The sequence below is a fragment of the Euprymna scolopes genome, chromosome 25 (assembly GCF_053919585.1).
Source record: "Euprymna scolopes isolate OS-2025 chromosome 25, ASM5391958v1, whole genome shotgun sequence".
NCBI classification, from domain to species: Eukaryota; Metazoa; Mollusca; class Cephalopoda; order Sepiida; family Sepiolidae; genus Euprymna; species Euprymna scolopes.
In genome coordinates this window covers 31,917,119-31,940,767 of record NC_136506.1, presented here as the reverse complement: position 1 = coordinate 31,940,767, position 23,649 = coordinate 31,917,119, and the positions used below count along the sequence as shown (strand labels likewise).

The 23,649-nt window shown below is 29.1% G+C and overlaps 1 protein-coding gene across 1 annotated transcript in view; it reads left to right on the top strand.

Annotated features, from left to right (window-relative positions):
* Positions 1–23,649, top strand: part of LOC145247313 (uncharacterized) — a 558,870-nt gene that overhangs the window by 299,826 nt on the left and 235,395 nt on the right. The window contains exons 184-212 of the mRNA XM_080108949.1: positions 195–629; positions 1,021–1,083; positions 1,460–1,894; positions 2,512–2,553; positions 3,649–3,699; positions 4,695–4,784; positions 5,128–5,562; positions 5,954–6,016; positions 6,393–6,827; positions 7,445–7,486; positions 8,582–8,632; positions 9,628–9,717; positions 10,061–10,495; positions 10,887–10,949; positions 11,326–11,760; positions 12,378–12,419; positions 13,515–13,565; positions 14,561–14,650; positions 14,994–15,428; positions 15,820–15,882; positions 16,259–16,693; positions 17,311–17,352; positions 18,448–18,498; positions 19,494–19,583; positions 19,927–20,361; positions 20,753–20,815; positions 21,192–21,626; positions 22,244–22,285; positions 23,381–23,431. Coding sequence (XP_079965075.1) covers positions 195–629; positions 1,021–1,083; positions 1,460–1,894; positions 2,512–2,553; positions 3,649–3,699; positions 4,695–4,784; positions 5,128–5,562; positions 5,954–6,016; positions 6,393–6,827; positions 7,445–7,486; positions 8,582–8,632; positions 9,628–9,717; positions 10,061–10,495; positions 10,887–10,949; positions 11,326–11,760; positions 12,378–12,419; positions 13,515–13,565; positions 14,561–14,650; positions 14,994–15,428; positions 15,820–15,882; positions 16,259–16,693; positions 17,311–17,352; positions 18,448–18,498; positions 19,494–19,583; positions 19,927–20,361; positions 20,753–20,815; positions 21,192–21,626; positions 22,244–22,285; positions 23,381–23,431 — 5,490 coding nt within the window. The remainder of the gene's footprint in view (positions 1–194; positions 630–1,020; positions 1,084–1,459; positions 1,895–2,511; positions 2,554–3,648; positions 3,700–4,694; positions 4,785–5,127; positions 5,563–5,953; positions 6,017–6,392; positions 6,828–7,444; positions 7,487–8,581; positions 8,633–9,627; positions 9,718–10,060; positions 10,496–10,886; positions 10,950–11,325; positions 11,761–12,377; positions 12,420–13,514; positions 13,566–14,560; positions 14,651–14,993; positions 15,429–15,819; positions 15,883–16,258; positions 16,694–17,310; positions 17,353–18,447; positions 18,499–19,493; positions 19,584–19,926; positions 20,362–20,752; positions 20,816–21,191; positions 21,627–22,243; positions 22,286–23,380; positions 23,432–23,649) is intronic.

Genomic DNA, 23,649 nt, shown 5'->3' with positions numbered 1-23,649 from the left:
GTTTTGTTCTTCTTTGATTCATACTATGTAAACTAAATTTCTAAATTGAAAAGTGGCTTTCATCATTACATTTTTAAATAATATAATTAAAATGATTTTATCTTTACAAATGTATATTTAATTCTGTACTACGAGTAAAACGTTTAAATTATATAAACTACAAATTTGTGAAATTGATTTACTTTTGTTTGCAGTTCGATGTGAGTCTTCTAACGGTATGAATGATAAAAGCCTCATCCCTGATGAGTACATTAGTGGAACACCAGACACACCAAAATCTCCTGTAAGTGATGTGAGACCTGAAGGCCCTGGATGGATTGTACCAGCACCAACTGACCCCAACAATCCGAAACCCAGCATTACAGTTAAACTGACCGATGACTCTGAAGGGGTGGAACTGATCAAGGTTGATGTTAGCGGTAATGCAAAGAAAATCACAATTCTTGTACAACGTCCAGGATCTGAAAATTTTGAACCACTTCCTGGTGCCAATAAAATCACTGGGCCATTCATCTCAACTACATTTGACAAAGTGACTGCAATCAAGGTGATTTTGGAAGAAAAAGAAGATGATCAGAATCCAAACTACAAAGTAAACTTGGATGTTGAAGCATGTTTCCATTTGCCAAGTAAGGACATTTCATAATATTTTGCCATAATTTTTATGCATATTTTACATACTAAGTGTATAAATATTATCCCTGTCATTGGTAAACCTGTTGTAAAACGACTAAGTATCTTTAATTTCCTGACCATTTGGCATATAATAAACAGAAAATGGTTTAGATAAAAAAAAAAAGAATGTTGTTAGGATATTAGGTGCTTATCTTTATATATACTAATAAATGTTAATTCTTTCTGTTTTAATAATCAAATTTTAATTTTATAATGTTGTTTATTTTATAGAAACAATGAAAATATGAATTTCCTTGTATTTTGCTTAGAATGACTTATCTATCAATCATAAAATTTTAAATATTTCTATTTCAAATATTGCTATTTTAATGTTTTTATTTTCAGCATCTCAAACAACAAAAACAACAGCTTCAACAACTAAAATGACTACTGCTACTACTACACAAAGTAAGTGGATTTATATTTTGGATATTGTGTAAATTATTTTACAAAATACATATTTCATGACTTATTAATTACTTCCATATCAAATTTGTCGACTTAAACTTTGAAATCTATTGTATATAATTATTGCTTATATCGAATAAGTGTTAATATGTTCCTTACATTGAAAACTGCTAAGAATTAGAGTTTTGTTCTTCTTTGATTCATACTATGTAAACTAAATTTCTAAATTGAAAAGTGGCTTTCATCATTACATTTTTAAATAATATAATTAAAATGATTTTATCTTTACAAATGTATATTTAATTCTGTACTACGAGTAAAACGTTTAAATTATATAAACTACAAATTTGTGAAATTGATTTACTTTTGTTTGCAGTTCGATGTGAGTCTTCTAAGGGTATGAATGATAAAAGCCTCATCCCTGATGAGTACATTAGTGGAACACCAGACACACCAAAATCTCCTGTAAGTGATGTGAGACCTGAAGGCCCTGGATGGATTGTACCAGCACCAACTGACCCCAACAATCCGAAACCCAGCATTACAGTTAAACTGACCGATGACTCTGAAGGGGTGGAACTGATCAAGGTTGATGTTAGCAGTAATGCAAAGAAAATCACAATTCTTGTACAACGTCCAGGATCTGAAAATTTCGAACCACTTCCTGGTGCCAATAAAATCACTGGGCCATTCATCTCAACTACATTTGACAAAGTGACTGCAATCAAGGTGATTTTGGAAGAAAAAGAAGATGATCAGAATCCAAACTACAAAGTAAACTTGGATGTTGAAGCATGTTTCCATTTGCCAAGTAAGGACATTTCATATTCCTCAAGGATAATGTTTTATCTCTATTTTAACAATTCATATCATGGGCACTTTATTTATTGGACTATCAATGTACCTTTATTTCTATATCAACTATTTTTGTGAAAAGAAAATAGCTATTATTATTACTTATAGTTGTACTATTTACTCCAACTTGCCCTGCAAAATCCTAACAAGTAGAAAATGGTTTCTAAATATATTTTGATAACTTCCTAAAGTGAAATACTTATATTGTACATCGAATATATCGGTTATAATATGCCTACAATAATCGTTTCATCTATAGATACATTCAATTCTCAGCAGAATTATTTTCAGTTAACTTTATGTTATACGGATCAACTCATCTTATTTGTTAATCAAACTCATCTTTGTCCAAATTCCAATCGATCAAGTTATCTCTGAATGCTGACATTATATATCATTTTAATCTGATTAATGTATAACAGAAATTACCAAAATTACTTACAAATTCTATAGATGCATGAATATTATCAGATAAAAGATGTAGTCTTTTGTATTAGAATGACTAATAACTAATAAAACTTTGAACAAATTTTACAACAATATTGCTATTGAATGTATATATTTCTTTTTCAGCATCTCCAATAACAACATCTACAACGAAAACTACCACAGCGGGTAAATATATTTATATTTTTGTGGACATTTAAAGAAAGTCCTAACACACAACGTTTCAGGATTTATTTTTTGAGCAATTTTAAGAAAATAGATTTAATCAAACATTACTTTATTTTTAAATCATTATTTTGTTTTAAATTTTTATTTGAAGATCATTTCATGCACAAAATTTTTTTAAATACAAATATCTTTTTACTTTTTAAATGGGAGTTTACTCTATTCATGTTAAAAATATCTTCACTTTTAGGCTATTCCTTATGATTTTTCTTCCTTTTAAGAAAACAGAAATTTGACATAAATTCGGGTCTCTTTAAATGTTTTTTTTTGTTTATACTCAACTGAAAATCAACCAAGAAAAGATAGTATCAACTGAATATCCGTTCATAATTTGTGATAGAAATTTAAATTTGTTTTGTTTCAATAAATCTAATTTATAAGCTGGTTGAGGCATAAAATTTCCCATTATCATCATATAGTTTGTAGAAGGGTCGATAACAGTGTAATTTTAGTATAGGCTATTCCTAATTTCTCCTTCTTTTACACTTGAGAATGAAGCAGTTACCTTGCTTATATTCGCTCAGAGGGTTATACCGATCTAAAATTATTCTGCATTAGTGGATCTGCCATTGATTGTAAACTTTAATAATCCAGTACTTCCTGTTTTCTAACCTCGGCTTGCCCTACATCACCGATAACCTCTGTAAGAAAATGGATCATACACCCATGTAGTTTTTTAATTTCAATATGCTAATATATTCCATGTCTCTAGTTTCAAAAAAAGGATTTACAAGATGATAATCATTGAGTGTAACCAAAAGCAACAAGTATACCATGAAATTTGGAATAAATGTTTTTAGTTTACTATTTCAATTAAACTCAAATGAACCATAATAAGTAAATGAAACATACCAAATGTCTACGAAAATCAACTATATGGGAACACATATTTCCAATTGTTTTATTTATTTCTCATGCACTAGAGTAAAATTTTAATTTATTATTCAACAATAATTTCTCTTTATTTTATTAACTCATTCAACATTGGCATATAATATTTACAAACTATTCTAATACAATAATGTATTTACCTTACAGGACCTGGACCAACAACTGGATCCACTTCAACAGGAACGCCAACAATAACAGGTAAAATAACCATATTCTAATTAACATATATAGCTTTACAAACATTCAGTAATTGAGGAAAAGATACATTTTTCTACAAGTTGCAAACTTACATCATTCTTTGAGATATATATATTATTACAATCATATTGCCTTAATAAATATCTTGCTATAGTTATCTTTCTTTTTTTTCCCGGATATATATACATATTGTTTCATGGCATAGTTTGCCTCATACAACAACTAAATACACTTAACACTATATAAAGATATTCAACATGAGTGAAAGTGGTGTTAGGAATTTGAATGGACTACAGACACAATCAGCAATAATTACTTTCTAAATATAATAGATTATCTATCATCTTACATAAGTAATATTCACAATACAATAACACTATGAAATATTCAATTTCTAATATCAGTAATATCCACTAAACTGTACAGTACTCACTGTTTACAATCTGCTTCATATTAATCATAATAGCCTCTACACTTATATACGAGGACTTATTTGCGTTACACACTACTACTACTATGCTTTTTAGTTCAATAAGAACGAGGAAAATTTCAAGCTTGTTGGCTTATAATGTGTGCTTTATATCAAATTGCTAGTTGAATATGGTTTCATTTGTGCTGGTGTTTGCATTAAATACTAATCCCTATTTATATCTTTAATTCTTAACCGTACAGCGAATGGATACCATCATACTTAATTCGCTGCACCTTACAAAAAGAAGAGTCCATACAAAATTTCGCCCTCACCAGACTAGTGGTTTCCAAGAAAAAGGTTAAATGGAAAGACAGACAAAAAAAGAGAAATATAGATTTCATAGCCCTTTTCTTACATAAGTAATATCAATTATACAATATTCACTGTACATTATCTAATATACAATACGTACTTTACGATTGTTGCTTGCTGATTTGTACTTATTTACTATATGATCTGCATTAAATCTTTTAAACAAATTTAACATGTAACAAAATTTTCTTAATTTTCTTCCTTCTTACAGTGACACCTAAAATCACCACAACATCAGGACGTACATCAACAACATCAGGACGTACTTCAACAACATCAGGACGTACTTCAACAACATCAAGTGAGAAATTAAATTATTCATAATTAACACAATTAGACAATATGTGCAACTGAAAAAAGGACGACCGTTACATCAAACAAAATTTCTGAATATAACAACAAATATAAAAAGAATGATCTGAATATTCCAAATAATACAAAATATCAATTTTCATGTAAAAAAGTCTTACACTCAATATGTTTTCTTCTTTCTCTTGTTTCATTAATATTTTACCAACATTGAAAACATATTTTTAAGTGTCTGTTAGCGATATATGACCATGGATTTATTTCGTAATTTTTATTTTCACATACAACTATTAAATGAACATTTTCTTATTGTTTTGGTTTTGTTCCAATTCCAGTTCGATGTGACTCTACTAAAGGTATGGATGATAAAAGCCTCATTCCTGATGCTTTCATTAGTGGAACACCAGACACACCAAACTCTCCTGTAAGTGATGTCAGACCTGAAGGCCCTGGATGGATTGTACCAGCACCAACTGACCCCAACAATCCGAAACCCAGCATTACAGTTAAACTGACCGATGACTCTGAAGGGGTGGAACTGATCAAGGTTGATGTTAGCGGTAATGCAAAGAAAATCACAATTCTTGTACAACGTCCAGGATCTGAAAATTTCGAACCACTTCCTGGTGCCAATAAAATCACTGGGCCATTCATCTCAACTACATTTGACAAAGTGACTGCAATCAAGGTGATTTTGGAAGAAAAAGAAGATGATCAGAATCCAAACTACAAAGTAAACTTGGATGTTGAAGCATGTTTCCATTTGCCAAGTAAGGACATTTCATAATATTTTGCCATAATTTTTATGCATATTTTACATACTAAGTGTATAAATATTATCCCTGTCATTGGTAAACCTGTTGTAAAACGACTAAGTATCTTTAATTTCCTGACCATTTGGCATATAATAAACAGAAAATGGTTTAGATAAAAAAAAAAAGAATGTTGTTAGGATATTAGATGCTTATCTTTATATATACTAATAAATGTTAATTCTTTCTGTTTTAATAATCAAATTTTAATTTTATAATGTTGTTTATTTTATAGAAACAATGAAAATATGAATTTCCTTGTATTTTGCTTAGAATGACTTATCTATCAATCATAAAATTTTAAATATTTCTATTTCAAATATTGCTATTTTAATGTTTTTATTTTCAGCATCTCAAACAACAAAAACAACAGCTTCAACAACTAAAATGACTACTGCTACTACTACACAAAGTAAGTGGATTTATATTTTGGATATTGTATAAATTATTTTACAAAATACATATTTCATGACTTATTAATTACTTCCATATCAAATTTGTCGACTTAAACTTTGAAATTTATTGTATATAATTATTGCTTATATCGAATAAGTGTTAATATGTTCCTTACATTGAAAACTGCTAAGAATTAGAGTTTTGTTCTTCTTTGATTCATACTATGTAAACTAAATTTCTAAATTGAAAAGTGGCTTTCATCATTACATTTTTAAATAATATAATTAAAATGATTTTATCTTTACAAATGTATATTTAATTCTGTACTACGAGTAAAACGTTTAAATTATATAAACTACAAATTTGTGAAATTGATTTACTTTTGTTTGCAGTTCGATGTGAGTCTTCTAAGGGTATGAATGATAAAAGCCTCATCCCTGATGAGTACATTAGTGGAACACCAGACACACCAAACTCTCCTGTAAGTGATGTCAGACCTGAAGGACCTGGATGGATTGTACCAGCACCAACTGACCCCAACAATCCGAAACCCAGCATTACAGTTAAACTGACCGATGACTCTGAAGGGGTGGAACTGATCAAGGTTGATGTTAGCGGTAATGCAAAGAAAATCACAATTCTTGTACAACGTCCAGGATCTGAAAATTTCGAACCACTTCCTGGTGCCAATAAAATCACTGGGCCATTCATCTCAACTACATTTGACAAAGTGACTGCAATCAAGGTGATTTTGGAAGAAAAAGAAGATGATCAGAATCCAAACTACAAAGTAAACTTGGATGTTGAAGCATGTTTCCATTTGCCAAGTAAGGACATTTCATATTCCTCAAGGATAATGTTTTATCTCTATTTTAACAATTCATATCATGGGCACTTTATTTATTGGACTATCAATGTACCTTTATTTCTATATCAACTATTTTTGTGAAAAGAAAATAGCTATTATTATTACTTATAGTTGTACTATTTACTCCAACTTGCCCTGCAAAATCCTAACAAGTAGAAAATGGTTTCTAAATATATTTTGATAACTTCCTAAAGTGAAATACTTATATTGTACATCGAATATATCGGTTATAATATGCCTACAATAATCGTTTCATCTATAGATACATTCAATTCTCAGCAGAATTATTTTCAGTTAACTTTATGTTATACGGATCAACTCATCTTATTTGTTAATCAAACTCATCCTTGTCCAAATTCCAATCGATCAAGTTATCTCTGAATGCTGACATTATATATCATTTTAATCTGATTAATGTATAACAGAAATTACCAAAATTACTTACAAATTCTATAGATGCATGAATATTATCAGATAAAAGATGTAGTTTTTTGTATTAGAATGACTAATAACTAATAAAACTTTGAACAAATTTTACAACAATATTGCTATTGAATGTATATATTTCTTTTTCAGCATCTCCAATAACAACATCTACAACGAAAACTACCACAGCGGGTAAATATATTTATATTTTTGTGGACATTTAAAGAAAGTCCTAACACACAACGTTTCAGGATTTATTTTTTGAGCAATTTTAAGAAAATAGATTTAATCAAACATTACTTTATTTTTAAATCATTATTTTGTTTTAAATTTTTATTTGAAGATCATTTCATGCACAAAATTTTTTTAAATACAAATATCTTTTTACTTTTTAAATGGGAGTTCACTCTATTCATGTTAAAAATATCTTCACTTTTAGGCTATTCCTTATGATTTTTCTTCCTTTTAAGAAAACAGAAATTTGACATAAATTCGGGTCTCTTTAAATGTTTTTTTTTGTTTATACTCAACTGAAAATCAACCAAGAAAAGATAGTATCAACTGAATATCCGTTCATAATTTGTGATAGAAATTTAAATTTGTTTTGTTTCAATAAATCTAATTTATAAGCTGGTTGAGGCATAAAATTTCCCATTATCATCATATAGTTTGTAGAAGGGTCGATAACAGTGTAATTTTAGTATAGGCTATTCCTAATTTCTCCTTCTTTTACACTTGAGAATGAAGCAGTTACCTTGCTTATATTCGCTCAGAGGGTTATACCGATCTAAAATTATTCTGCATTAGTGGATCTGCCATTGATTGTAAACTTTAATAATCCAGTACTTCCTGTTTTCTAACCTCGGCTTGCCCTACATCACCGATAACCTCTGTAAGAAAATGGATCATACACCCATGTAGTTTTTTAATTTCAATATGCTAATATATTCCATGTCTCTAGTTTCAAAAAAAGGATTTACAAGATGATAATCATTGAGTGTAACCAAAAGCAACAAGTATACCATGAAATTTGGAATAAATGTTTTTAGTTTACTATTTCAATTAAACTCAAATGAACCATAATAAGTAAATGAAACATACCAAATGTCTACGAAAATCAACTATATGGGAACACATATTTCCAATTGTTTTATTTATTTCTCATGCACTAGAGTAAAATTTTAATTTATTATTCAACAATAATTTCTCTTTATTTTATTAACTCATTCAACATTGGCATATAATATTTACAAACTATTCTAATACAATAATGTATTTACCTTACAGGACCTGGACCAACAACTGGATCCACTTCAACAGGAACGCCAACAATAACAGGTAAAATAACCGTATTCTAATTAACATATATAGCTTTACAAACATTCAGTAATTGAGGAAAAGATACATTTTTCTACAAGTTGCAAACTTACATCATTCTTTGAGATATATATATTATTACAATCATATTGCCTTAATAAATATCTTGCTATAGTTATCTTTCTTTTTTTTCCCGGATATATATACATATTGTTTCATGGCATAGTTTGCCTCATACAACAACTAAATACACTTAACACTATATAAAGATATTCAACATGAGTGAAAGTGGTGTTAGGAATTTGAATGGACTACAGACACAATCAGCAATAATTACTTTCTAAATATAATAGATTATCTATCATCTTACATAAGTAATATTCACAATACAATAACACTATGAAATATTCAATTTCTAATATCAGTAATATCCACTAAACTGTACAGTACTCACTGTTTACAATCTGCTTCATATTAATCATAATAGCCTCTACACTTATATACAAGGACTTATTTGCGTTACACACTACTACTACTATGCTTTTTAGTTCAATAAGAACGAGGAAAATTTCAAGCTTGTTGGCTTATAATGTGTGCTTTATATCAAATTGCTAGTTGAATATGGTTTCATTTGTGCTGGTGTTTGCATTAAATACTAATCCCTATTTATATCTTTAATTCTTAACCGTACAGCGAATGGATACCATCATACTTAATTCGCTGCACCTTACAAAAAGAAGAGTCCATACAAAATTTCGCCCTCACCAGACTAGTGGTTTCCAAGAAAAAGGTTAAATGGAAAGACAGACAAAAAAAGAGAAATATAGATTTCATAGCCCTTTTCTTACATAAGTAATATCAATTATACAATATTCACTGTACATTATCTAATATACAATACGTACTTGACGATTGTCGCTTGCTGATTTGTACTTATTTACTATATGATCTGCATTAAATCTTTTAAACAAATTTAACATGTAACAAAATTTTCTTAATTTTCTTCCTTCTTACAGTGACACCTAAAATCACCACAACATCAGGACGTACATCAACAACATCAGGACGTACTTCAACAACATCAGGACGTACTTCAACAACATCAAGTGAGAAATTAAATTATTCATAATTAACACAATTAGACAATATGTGCAACTGAAAAAAGGACGACCGTTACATCAAACAAAATTTCTGAATATAACAACAAATATAAAAAGAATGATCTGAATATTCCAAATAATACAAAATATCAATTTTCATGTAAAAAAGTCTTACACTCAATATGTTTTCTTCTTTCTCTTGTTTCATTAATATTTTACCAACATTGAAAACATATTTTTAAGTGTCTGTTAGCGATATATGACCATGGATTTATTTCGTAATTTTTATTTTCACATACAACTATTAAATGAACATTTTCTTATTGTTTTGGTTTTGTTCCAATTCCAGTTCGATGTGAATCTACTAAAGGTATGGATGATAAAAGCCTCATTCCTGATGCTTTCATTAGTGGAACACCAGACACACCAAACTCTCCTGTAAGTGATGTGAGACCTGAAGGCCCTGGATGGATTGTACCAGCACCAACTGACCCCAACAATCCGAAACCCAGCATTACAGTTAAACTGACCGATGACTCTGAAGGGGTGGAACTGATCAAGGTTGATGTTAGCGGTAATGCAAAGAAAATCACAATTCTTGTACAACGTCCAGGATCTGAAAATTTTGAACCACTTCCTGGTGCCAATAAAATCACTGGGCCATTCATCTCAACTACATTTGACAAAGTGACTGCAATCAAGGTGATTTTGGAAGAAAAAGAAGATGATCAGAATCCAAACTACAAAGTAAACTTGGATGTTGAAGCATGTTTCCATTTGCCAAGTAAGGACATTTCATAATATTTTGCCATAATTTTTATGCATATTTTACATACTACGTGTATAAATATTATCCCTGTCATTGGTAAACCTGTTGTAAAACGACTAAGTATCTTTAATTTCCTGACCATTTGGCATATAATAAACAGAAAATGGTTTAGATAAAAAAAAAAAGAATGTTGTTAGGATATTAGATGCTTATCTTTATATATACTAATAAATGTTAATTCTTTCTGTTTTAATAATCAAATTTTAATTTTATAATGTTGTTTATTTTATAGAAACAATGAAAATATGAATTTCCTTGTATTTTGCTTAGAATGACTTATCTATCAATCATAAAATTTTAAATATTTCTATTTCAAATATTGCTATTTTAATGTTTTTATTTTCAGCATCTCAAACAACAAAAACAACAGCTTCAACAACTAAAATGACTACTGCTACTACTACACAAAGTAAGTGGATTTATATTTTGGATATTGTATAAATTATTTTACAAAATACATATTTCATGACTTATTAATTACTTCCATATCAAATTTGTCGACTTAAACTTTGAAATTTATTGTATATAATTATTGCTTATATCGAATAAGTGTTAATATGTTCCTTACATTGAAAACTGCTAAGAATTAGAGTTTTGTTCTTCTTTGATTCATACTATGTAAACTAAATTTCTAAATTGAAAAGTGGCTTTCATCATTACATTTTTAAATAATATAATTAAAATGATTTTATCTTTACAAATGTATATTTAATTCTGTACTACGAGTAAAACGTTTAAATTATATAAACTACAAATTTGTGAAATTGATTTACTTTTGTTTGCAGTTCGATGTGAGTCTTCTAAGGGTATGAATGATAAAAGCCTCATCCCTGATGAGTACATTAGTGGAACACCAGACACACCAAACTCTCCTGTAAGTGATGTCAGACCTGAAGGACCTGGATGGATTGTACCAGCACCAACTGACCCCAACAATCCGAAACCCAGCATTACAGTTAAACTGACCGATGACTCTGAAGGGGTGGAACTGATCAAGGTTGATGTTAGCGGTAATGCAAAGAAAATCACAATTCTTGTACAACGTCCAGGATCTGAAAATTTCGAACCACTTCCTGGTGCCAATAAAATCACTGGGCCATTCATCTCAACTACATTTGACAAAGTGACTGCAATCAAGGTGATTTTGGAAGAAAAAGAAGATGATCAGAATCCAAACTACAAAGTAAACTTGGATGTTGAAGCATGTTTCCATTTGCCAAGTAAGGACATTTCATATTCCTCAAGGATAATGTTTTATCTCTATTTTAACAATTCATATCATGGGCACTTTATTTATTGGACTATCAATGTACCTTTATTTCTATATCAACTATTTTTGTGAAAAGAAAATAGCTATTATTATTACTTATAGTTGTACTATTTACTCCAACTTGCCCTGCAAAATCCTAACAAGTAGAAAATGGTTTCTAAATATATTTTGATAACTTCCTAAAGTGAAATACTTATATTGTACATCGAATATATCGGTTATAATATGCCTACAATAATCGTTTCATCTATAGATACATTCAATTCTCAGCAGAATTATTTTCAGTTAACTTTATGTTATACGGATCAACTCATCTTATTTGTTAATCAAACTCATCCTTGTCCAAATTCCAATCGATCAAGTTATCTCTGAATGCTGACATTATATATCATTTTAATCTGATTAATGTATAACAGAAATTACCAAAATTACTTACACATTCTATAGATGCATGAATATTATCAGATAAAAGATGTAGTTTTTTGTATTAGAATGACTAATAACTAATAAAACTTTGAACAAATTTTACAACAATATTGCTATTGAATGTATATATTTCTTTTTCAGCATCTCCAATAACAACATCTACAACGAAAACTACCACAGCGGGTAAATATATTTATATTTTTGTGGACATTTAAAGAAAGTCCTAACACACAACGTTTCAGGATTTATTTTTTGAGCAATTTTAAGAAAATAGATTTAATCAAACATTACTTTATTTTTAAATCATTATTTTGTTTTAAATTTTTATTTGAAGATCATTTCATGCACAAAATTTTTTTAAATACAAATATCTTTTTACTTTTTAAATGGGAGTTCACTCTATTCATGTTAAAAATATCTTCACTTTTAGGCTATTCCTTATGATTTTTCTTCCTTTTAAGAAAACAGAAATTTGACATAAATTCGGGTCTCTTTAAATGTTTTTTTTTGTTTATACTCAACTGAAAATCAACCAAGAAAAGATAGTATCAACTGAATATCCGTTCATAATTTGTGATAGAAATTTAAATTTGTTTTGTTTCAATAAATCTAATTTATAAGCTGGTTGAGGCATAAAATTTCCCATTATCATCATATAGTTTGTAGAAGGGTCGATAACAGTGTAATTTTAGTATAGGCTATTCCTAATTTCTCCTTCTTTTACACTTGAGAATGAAGCAGTTACCTTGCTTATATTCGCTCAGAGGGTTATACCGATCTAAAATTATTCTGCATTAGTGGATCTGCCATTGATTGTAAACTTTAATAATCCAGTACTTCCTGTTTTCTAACCTCGGCTTGCCCTACATCACCGATAACCTCTGTAAGAAAATGGATCATACACCCATGTAGTTTTTTAATTTCAATATGCTAATATATTCCATGTCTCTAGTTTCAAAAAAAGGATTTACAAGATGATAATCATTGAGTGTAACCAAAAGCAACAAGTATACCATGAAATTTGGAATAAATGTTTTTAGTTTACTATTTCAATTAAACTCAAATGAACCATAATAAGTAAATGAAACATACCAAATGTCTACGAAAATCAACTATATGGGAACACATATTTCCAATTGTTTTATTTATTTCTCATGCACTAGAGTAAAATTTTAATTTATTATTCAACAATAATTTCTCTTTATTTTATTAACTCATTCAACATTGGCATATAATATTTACAAACTATTCTAATACAATAATGTATTTACCTTACAGGACCTGGACCAACAACTGGATCCACTTCAACAGGAACGCCAACAATAACAGGTAAAATAACCGTATTCTAATTAACATATATAGCTTTACAAACATTCAGTAATTGAGGAAAAGATACATTTTTCTACAAGTTGCAAACTTACATCATTCTTTGAGATATATATATTATTACAATCATATTGCCTTAATAAATATCTTGCTATAGTTATCTTTCTTTTTTTTCCCGGATATATATACATATTGTTTCATGGCATAGTTTGCCTCATACAACAACTAAATACACTTAACACTATATAAAGATATTCAACATGAGTGAAAGTGGTGTTAGGAATTTGAATGGACTACAGACACAATCAGCAATAATTACTTTCTAAATATAATAGATTATCTATCATCTTACATAAGTAATATTCACAATACAATAACACTATGAAATATTCAATTTCTAATATCAGTAATATCCACTAAACTGTACAGTACTCACTGTTTACAATCTGCTTCATATTAATCATAATAGCCTCTACACTTATATACGAGGACTTATTTGCGTTACACACTACTACTACTATGCTTTTTAGTTCAATAAAAACGAGGAAAATTTCAAGCTTGTTGGCTTATAATGTGTGCTTTATATCAAATTGCTAGTTGAATATGGTTTCATTTGTGCTGGTGTTTGCATTAAATACTAATCCCTATTTATATCTTTAATTCTTAACCGTACAGCGAATGGATACCATCATACTTAATTCGCTGCACCTTACAAAAAGAAGAGTCCATACAAAATTTCGCCCTCACCAGACTAGTGGTTTCCAAGAAAAAGGTTAAATGGAAAGACAGACAAAAAAAGAGAAATATAGATTTCATAGCCCTTTTCTTACATAAGTAATATCAATTATACAATATTCACTGTACATTATCTAATATACAATACGTACTTGACGATTGTCGCTTGCTGATTTGTACTTATTTACTATATGATCTGCATTAAATCTTTTAAACAAATTTAACATGTAACAAAATTTTCTTAATTTTCTTCCTTCTTACAGTGACACCTAAAATCACCACAACATCAGGACGTACATCAACAACATCAGGACGTACTTCAACAACATCAGGACGTACTTCAACAACATCAAGTGAGAAATTAAATTATTCATAATTAACACAATTAGACAATATGTGCAACTGAAAAAAGGACGACCGTTACATCAAACAAAATTTCTGAATATAACAACAAATATAAAAAGAATGATCTGAATATTCCAAATAATACAAAATATCAATTTTCATGTAAAAAAGTCTTACACTCAATATGTTTTCTTCTTTCTCTTGTTTCATTAATATTTTACCAACATTGAAAACATATTTTTAAGTGTCTGTTAGCGATATATGACCATGGATTTATTTCGTAATTTTTATTTTCACATACAACTATTAAATGAACATTTTCTTATTGTTTTGGTTTTGTTCCAATTCCAGTTCGATGTGAATCTACTAAAGGTATGGATGATAAAAGCCTCATTCCTGATGCTTTCATTAGTGGAACACCAGACACACCAAACTCTCCTGTAAGTGATGTGAGACCTGAAGGCCCTGGATGGATTGTACCAGCACCAACTGACCCCAACAATCCGAAACCCAGCATTACAGTTAAACTGACCGATGACTCTGAAGGGGTGGAACTGATCAAGGTTGATGTTAGCGGTAATGCAAAGAAAATCACAATTCTTGTACAACGTCCAGGATCTGAAAATTTTGAACCACTTCCTGGTGCCAATAAAATCACTGGGCCATTCATCTCAACTACATTTGACAAAGTGACTGCAATCAAGGTGATTTTGGAAGAAAAAGAAGATGATCAGAATCCAAACTACAAAGTAAACTTGGATGTTGAAGCATGTTTCCATTTGCCAAGTAAGGACATTTCATAATATTTTGCCATAATTTTTATGCATATTTTACATACTACGTGTATAAATATTATCCCTGTCATTGGTAAACCTGTTGTAAAACGACTAAGTATCTTTAATTTCCTGACCATTTGGCATATAATAAACAGAAAATGGTTTAGATAAAAAAAAAAAGAATGTTGTTAGGATATTAGATGCTTATCTTTATATATACTAATAAATGTTAATTCTTTCTGTTTTAATAATCAAATTTTAATTTTATAATGTTGTTTATTTTATAGAAACAATGAAAATATGAATTTCCTTGTATTTTGCTTAGAATGACTTATCTATCAATCATAAAATTTTAAATATTTCTATTTCAAATATTGCTATTTTAATGTTTTTATTTTCAGCATCTCAAACAACAAAAACAACAGCTTCAACAACTAAAATGACTACTGCTACTACTACACAAAGTAAGTGGATTTATATTTTGGATATTGTATAAATTATTTTACAAAATACATATTTCATGACTTATTAATTACTTCCATATCAAATTTGTCGACTTAAACTTTGAAATTTATTGTATATAATTATTGCTTATATCGAATAAGTGTTAATATGTTCCTTACATTGAAAACTGCTAAGAATTAGAGTTTTGTTCTTCTTTGATTCATACTATGTAAACTAAATTTCTAAATTGAAAAGTGGCTTTCATCATTACATTTTTAAATAATATAATTAAAATGATTTTATCTTTACAAATGTATATTTAATTCTGTACTACGAGTAAAACGTTTAAATTATATAAACTACAAATTTGTGAAATTGATTTACTTTTGTTTGCAGTTCGATGTGAGTCTTCTAAGGGTATGAATGATAAAAGCCTCATCCCTGATGAGTACATTAGTGGAACACCAGACACACCAAACTCTCCTGTAAGTGATGTCAGACCTGAAGGACCTGGATGGATTGTACCAGCACCAACTGACCCCAACAATCCGAAACCCAGCATTACAGTTAAACTGACCGATGACTCTGAAGGGGTGGAACTGATCAAGGTTGATGTTAGCGGTAATGCAAAGAAAATCACAATTCTTGTACAACGTCCAGGATCTGAAAATTTCGAACCACTTCCTGGTGCCAATAAAATCACTGGGCCATTCATCTCAACTACATTTGACAAAGTGACTGCAATCAAGGTGATTTTGGAAGAAAAAGAAGATGATCAGAATCCAAACTACAAAGTAAACTTGGATGTTGAAGCATGTTTCCATTTGCCAAGTAAGGACATTTCATATTCCTCAAGGATAATGTTTTATCTCTATTTTAACAATTCATATCATGGGCACTTTATTTATTGGACTATCAATGTACCTTTATTTCTATATCAACTATTTTTGTGAAAAGAAAATAGCTATTATTATTACTTATAGTTGTACTATTTACTCCAACTTGCCCTGCAAAATCCTAACAAGTAGAAAATGGTTTCTAAATATATTTTGATAACTTCCTAAAGTGAAATACTTATATTGTACATCGAATATATCGGTTATAATATGCCTACAATAATCGTTTCATCTATAGATACATTCAATTCTCAGCAGAATTATTTTCAGTTAACTTTATGTTATACGGATCAACTCATCTTATTTGTTAATCAAACTCATCCTTGTCCAAATTCCAATCGATCAAGTTATCTCTGAATGCTGACATTATATATCATTTTAATCTGATTAATGTATAACAGAAATTACCAAAATTACTTACAAATTCTATAGATGCATGAATATTATCAGATAAAAGATGTAGTTTTTTGTATTAGAATGACTAATAACTAATAAAACTTTGAACAAATTTTACAACAATATTGCTATTGAATGTATATATTTCTTTTTCAGCATCTCCAATAACAACATCTACAACGAAAACTACCACAGCGGGTAAATATATTTATATTTTTGTGGACATTTAAAGAAAGTCCTAACACACAACGTTTCAGGATTTATTTTTTGAGCAATTTTAAGAAAATAGATTTAATCAAACATTACTTTATTTTTAAATCATTATTTTGTTTTAAATTTTTATTTGAAGATCATTTCATGCACAAAATTTTTTTAAATACAAATATCTTTTTACTTTTTAAATGGGAGTTCACTCTATTCATGTTAAAAATATCTTCACTTTTAGGCTATTCCTTATGATTTTTCTTCCTTTTAAGAAAACAGAAATTTGACATAAATTCGGGTCTCTTTAAATGTTTTTTTTTGTTTATACTCAACTGAAAATCAACCAAGAAAAGATAGTATCAACTGAATATCCGTTCATAATTTGTGATAGAAATTTAAATTTGTTTTGTTTCAATAAATCTAATTTATAAGCTGGTTGAGGCATAAAATTTCCCATTATCATCATATAGTTTGTAGAAGGGTCGATAACAGTGTAATTTTAGTATAGGCTATTCCTAATTTCTCCTTCTTTTACACTTGAGAATGAAGCAGTTACCTTGCTTATATTCGCTCAGAGGGTTATACCGATCTAAAATTATTCTGCATTAGTGGATCTGCCATTGATTGTAAACTTTAATAATCCAGTACTTCCTGTTTTCTAACCTCGGCTTGCCCTACATCACCGATAACCTCTGTAAGAAAATGGATCATACACCCATGTAGTTTTTTAATTTCAATATGCTAATATATTCCATGTCTCTAGTTTCAAAAAAAGGATTTACAAGATGATAATCATTGAGTGTAACCAAAAGCAACAAGTATACCATGAAATTTGGAATAAATGTTTTTAGTTTACTATTTCAATTAAACTCAAATGAACCATAATAAGTAAATGAAACATACCAAATGTCTACGAAAATCAACTATATGGGAACACATATTTCCAATTGTTTTATTTATTTCTCATGCACTAGAGTAAAATTTTAATTTATTATTCAACAATAATTTCTCTTTATTTTATTAACTCATTCAACATTGGCATATAATATTTACAAACTATTCTAATACAATAATGTATTTACCTTACAGGACCTGGACCAACAACTGGATCCACTTCAACAGGAACGCCAACAATAACAGGTAAAATAACCGTATTCTAATTAACATATATAGCTTTACAAACATTCAGTAATTGAGGAAAAGATACATTTTTCTACAAGTTGCAAACTTACATCATTCTTTGAGATATATATATTATTACAATCATATTGCCTTAATAAATATCTTGCTATAGTTATCTTTCTTTTTTTTCCCGGATATATATACATATTGTTTCATGGCATAGTTTGCCTCATACAACAACTAAATACACTTAACACTATATAAAGATATTCAACATGAGTGAAAGTGGTGTTAGGAATTTGAATGGACTACAGACACAATCAGCAATAATTACTTTCTAAATATAATAGATTATCTATCATCTTACATAAGTAATATTCACAATACAATAACACTATGAAATATTCAATTTCTAATATCAGTAATATCCACTAAACTGTACAGTACTCACTGTTTACAATCTGCTTCATATTAATCATAATAGCCTCTACACTTATATACGAGGACTTATTTGCGTTACACACTACTACTACTATGCTTTTTAGTTCAATAAAAACGAGGAAAATTTCAAGCTTGTTGGCTTATAATGTGTGCTTTATATCAAATTGCTAGTTGAATATGGTTTCATTTGTGCTGGTGTTTGCATTAAATACTAATCCCTATTTATATCTTTAATTCTTAACCGTACAGCGAATGGATACCATCATACTTAATTCGCTGCACCTTACAAAAAGAAGAGTCCATACAAAATTTCGCCCTCACCAGACTAGTGGTTTCCAAGAAAAAGGTTAAATGGAAAGACAGACAAAAAAAGAGAAATATAGATTTCATAGCCCTTTTCTTACATAAGTAATATCAATTATACAATATTCACTGTACATTATCTAATATACAATACGTACTTGACGATTGTCGCTTGCTGATTTGTACTTATTTACTATATGATCTGCATTAAATCTTTTAAACAAATTTAACATGTAACAAAATTTTCTTAATTTTCTTCCTTCTTACAGTGACACCTAAAATCACCACAACATCAGGACGTACATCAACAACATCAGGACGTACTTCAACAACATCAGGACGTACTTCAACAACATCAAGTGAGAAATTAAATTATTCATAATTAACACAATTAGACAATATGTGCAACTGAAAAAAGGACGACCGTTACATCAAACAAAATTTCTGAATATAACAACAAATATAAAAAGAATGATCTGAATATTCCAAATAATACAAAATATCAATTTTCATGTAAAAAAGTCTTACACTCAATATGTTTTCTTCTTTCTCTTGTTTCATTAATATTTTACCAACATTGAAAACATATTTTTAAGTGTCTGTTAGCGATATATGACCATGGATTTATTTCGTAATTTTTATTTTCACATACAACTATTAAATGAACATTTTCTTATTGTTTTGGTTTTGTTCCAATTCCAGTTCGATGTGAATCTACTAAAGGTATGGATGATAAAAGCCTCATTCCTGATGCTTTCATTAGTGGAACACCAGACACACCAAACTCTCCTGTAAGTGATGTGAGACCTGAAGGCCCTGGATGGATTGTACCAGCACCAACTGACCCCAACAATCCGAAACCCAGCATTACAGTTAAACTGACCGATGACTCTGAAGGGGTGGAACTGATCAAGGTTGATGTTAGCGGTAATGCAAAGAAAATCACAATTCTTGTACAACGTCCAGGATCTGAAAATTTCGAACCACTTCCTGGTGCCAATAAAATCACTGGGCCATTCATCTCAACTACATTTGACAAAGTGACTGCAATCAAGGTGATTTTGGAAGAAAAAGAAGATGATCAGAATCCAAACTACAAAGTAAACTTGGATGTTGAAGCATGTTTCCATTTGCCAAGTAAGGACATTTCATAATATTTTGCCATAATTTTTATGCATATTTTACATACTAAGTGTATAAATATTATCCCTGTCATTGGTAAACCTGTTGTAAAACGACTAAGTATCTTTAATTTCCTGACCATTTGGCATATAATAAACAGAAAATGGTTTAGATAAAAAAAAAAAGAATGTTGTTAGGATATTAGATGCTTATCTTTATATATACTAATAAATGTTAATTCTTTCTGTTTTAATAATCAAATTTTAATTTTATAATGTTGTTTATTTTATAGAAACAATGAAAATATGAATTTCCTTGTATTTTGCTTAGAATGACTTATCTATCAATCATAAAATTTTAAATATTTCTATTTCAAATATTGCTATTTTAATGTTTTTATTTTCAGCATCTCAAACAACAAAAACAACAGCTTCAACAACTAAAATGACTACTGCTACTACTACACAAAGTAAGTGGATTTATATTTTGGATATTGTATAAATTATTTTACAAAATACATATTTCATGACTTATTAATTACTTCCATACCAAATTTGTCGACTTAAACTTTGAAATCTATTGTATATAATTATTGCTTATATCGAATAAGTGTTAATATGTTCCTTACATTGAAAACTGCTAAGAATTAGAGTTTTGTTCTTCTTTGATTCATACTATGTAAACTAAATTTCTAAATTGAAAAGTGGCTTTCATCATTACATTTTTAAATAATATAATTAAAATGATTTTATCTTTACAAATGTATATTTAATTCTGTACTACGAGTAAAACGTTTAAATTATATAAACTACAAATTTGTGAAATTGATTTACTTTTGTTTGCAGTTCGATGTGAGTCTTCTAAGGGTATGAATGATAAAAGCCTCATCCCTGATGAGTACATTAGTGGAACACCAGACACACCAAACTCTCCTGTAAGTGATGTCAGACCTGAAGGACCTGGATGGATTGTACCAGCACCAACTGACCCCAACAATCCGAAACCCAGCATTACAGTTAAACTGACCGATGACTCTGAAGGGGTGGAACTGATCAAGGTTGATGTTAGCGGTAATGCAAAGAAAATCACAATTCTTGTACAACGTCCAGGATCTGAAAATTTCGAACCACTTCCTGGTGCCAATAAAATCACTGGGCCATTCATCTCAACTACATTTGACAAAGTGACTGCAATCAAGGTGATTTTGGAAGAAAAAGAAGATGATCAGAATCCAAACTACAAAGTAAACTTGGATGTTGAAGCATGTTTCCATTTGCCAAGTAAGGACATTTCATATTCCTCAAGGATAATGTTTTATCTCTATTTTAACAATTCATATCATGGGCACTTTATTTATTGGACTATCAATGTACCTTTATTTCTATATCAACTATTTTTGTGAAAAGAAAATAGCTATTATTATTACTTATAGTTGTACTATTTACTCCAACTTGCCCTGCAAAATCCTAACAAGTAGAAAATGGTTTCTAAATATATTTTGATAACTTCCTAAAGTGAAATACTTATATTGTACATCGAATATATCGGTTATAATATGCCTACAATAATCGTTTCATCTATAGATACATTCAATTCTCAGCAGAATTATTTTCAGTTAACTTTATGTTATACGGATCAACTCATCTTATTTGTTAATCAAACTCATCCTTGTCCAAATTCCAATCGATCAAGTTATCTCTGAATGCTGACATTATATATCATTTTAATCTGATTAATGTATAACAGAAATTACCAAAATTACTTACAAATTCTATAGATGCATGAATATTATCAGATAAAAGATGTAGTTTTTTGTATTAGAATGACTAATAACTAATAAAACTTTGAACAAATTTTACAACAATATTGCTATTGAATGTATATATTTCTTTTTCAGCATCTCCAATAACAACATCTACAACGAAAACTACCACAGCGGGTAAATATATTTATATTTTTGTGGACATTTAAAGAAAGTCCTAACACACAACGTTTCAGGATTTATTTTTTGAGCAATTTTAAGAAAATAGATTTAATCAAACATTACTTTATTTTTAAATCATTATTTTGTTTTAAATTTTTATTTGAAGATCATTTCATGCACAAAATTTTTTTAAATACAAATATCTTTTTACTTTTTAAATGGGAGTTCACTCTATTCATGTTAAAAATATCTTCACTTTTAGGCTATTCCTTATGATTTTTCTTCCTTTTAAGAAAACAGAAATTTGACATAAATTCGGGTCTCTTTAAATGTTTTTTTTTGTTTATACTCAACTGAAAATCAACCAAGAAAAGATAGTATCAACTGAATATCCGTTCATAATTTGTGATAGAAATTTAAATTTGTTTTGTTTCAATAAATCTAATTTATAAGCTGGTTGAGGCATAAAATTTCCCATTATCATCATATAGTTTGTAGAAGGGTCGATAACAGTGTAATTTTATTATAGGCTATTCCTAATTTCTCCTTCTTTTACACTTGAGAATGAAGCAGTTACCTTGCTTATATTCGCTCAGAGGGTTATACCGATCTAAAATTATTCTGCATTAGTGGATCTGCCATTGATTGTAAACTTTAATAATCCAGTACTTCCTGTTTTCTAACCTCGGCTTGCCCTACATCACCGATAACCTCTGTAAGAAAATGGATCATACACCCATGTAGTTTTTTAATTTCAATATGCTAATATATTCCATGTCTCTAGTTTCAAAAAAAGGATTTACAAGATGATAATCATTGAGTGTAACCAAAAGCAACAAGTATACCATGAAATTTGGAATAAATGTTTTTAGTTTACTATTTCAATTAAACTCAAATGAACCATAATAAGTAAATGAAACATACCAAATGTCTACGAAAATCAACTATATGGGAACACATATTTCCAATTGTTTTATTTATTTCTCATGCACTAGAGTAAAATTTTAATTTATTATTCAACAATAATTTCTCTTTATTTTATTAACTCATTCAACATTGGCATATAATATTTACAAACTATTCTAATACAATAATGTATTTACCTTACAGGACCTGGACCAACAACTGGATCCACTTCAACAGGAACGCCAACAATAACAGGTAAAATAACCGTATTCTAATTAACATATATAGCTTTACAAACATTCAGTAATTGAGGAAAAGATACATTTTTCTACAAGTTGCAAACTTACATCATTCTTTGAGATATATATATTATTACAATCATATTGCCTTAATAAATATCTTGCTATAGTTATCTTTCTTTTTTTTCCCGGATATATATACATATTGTTTCATGGCATAGTTTGCCTCATACA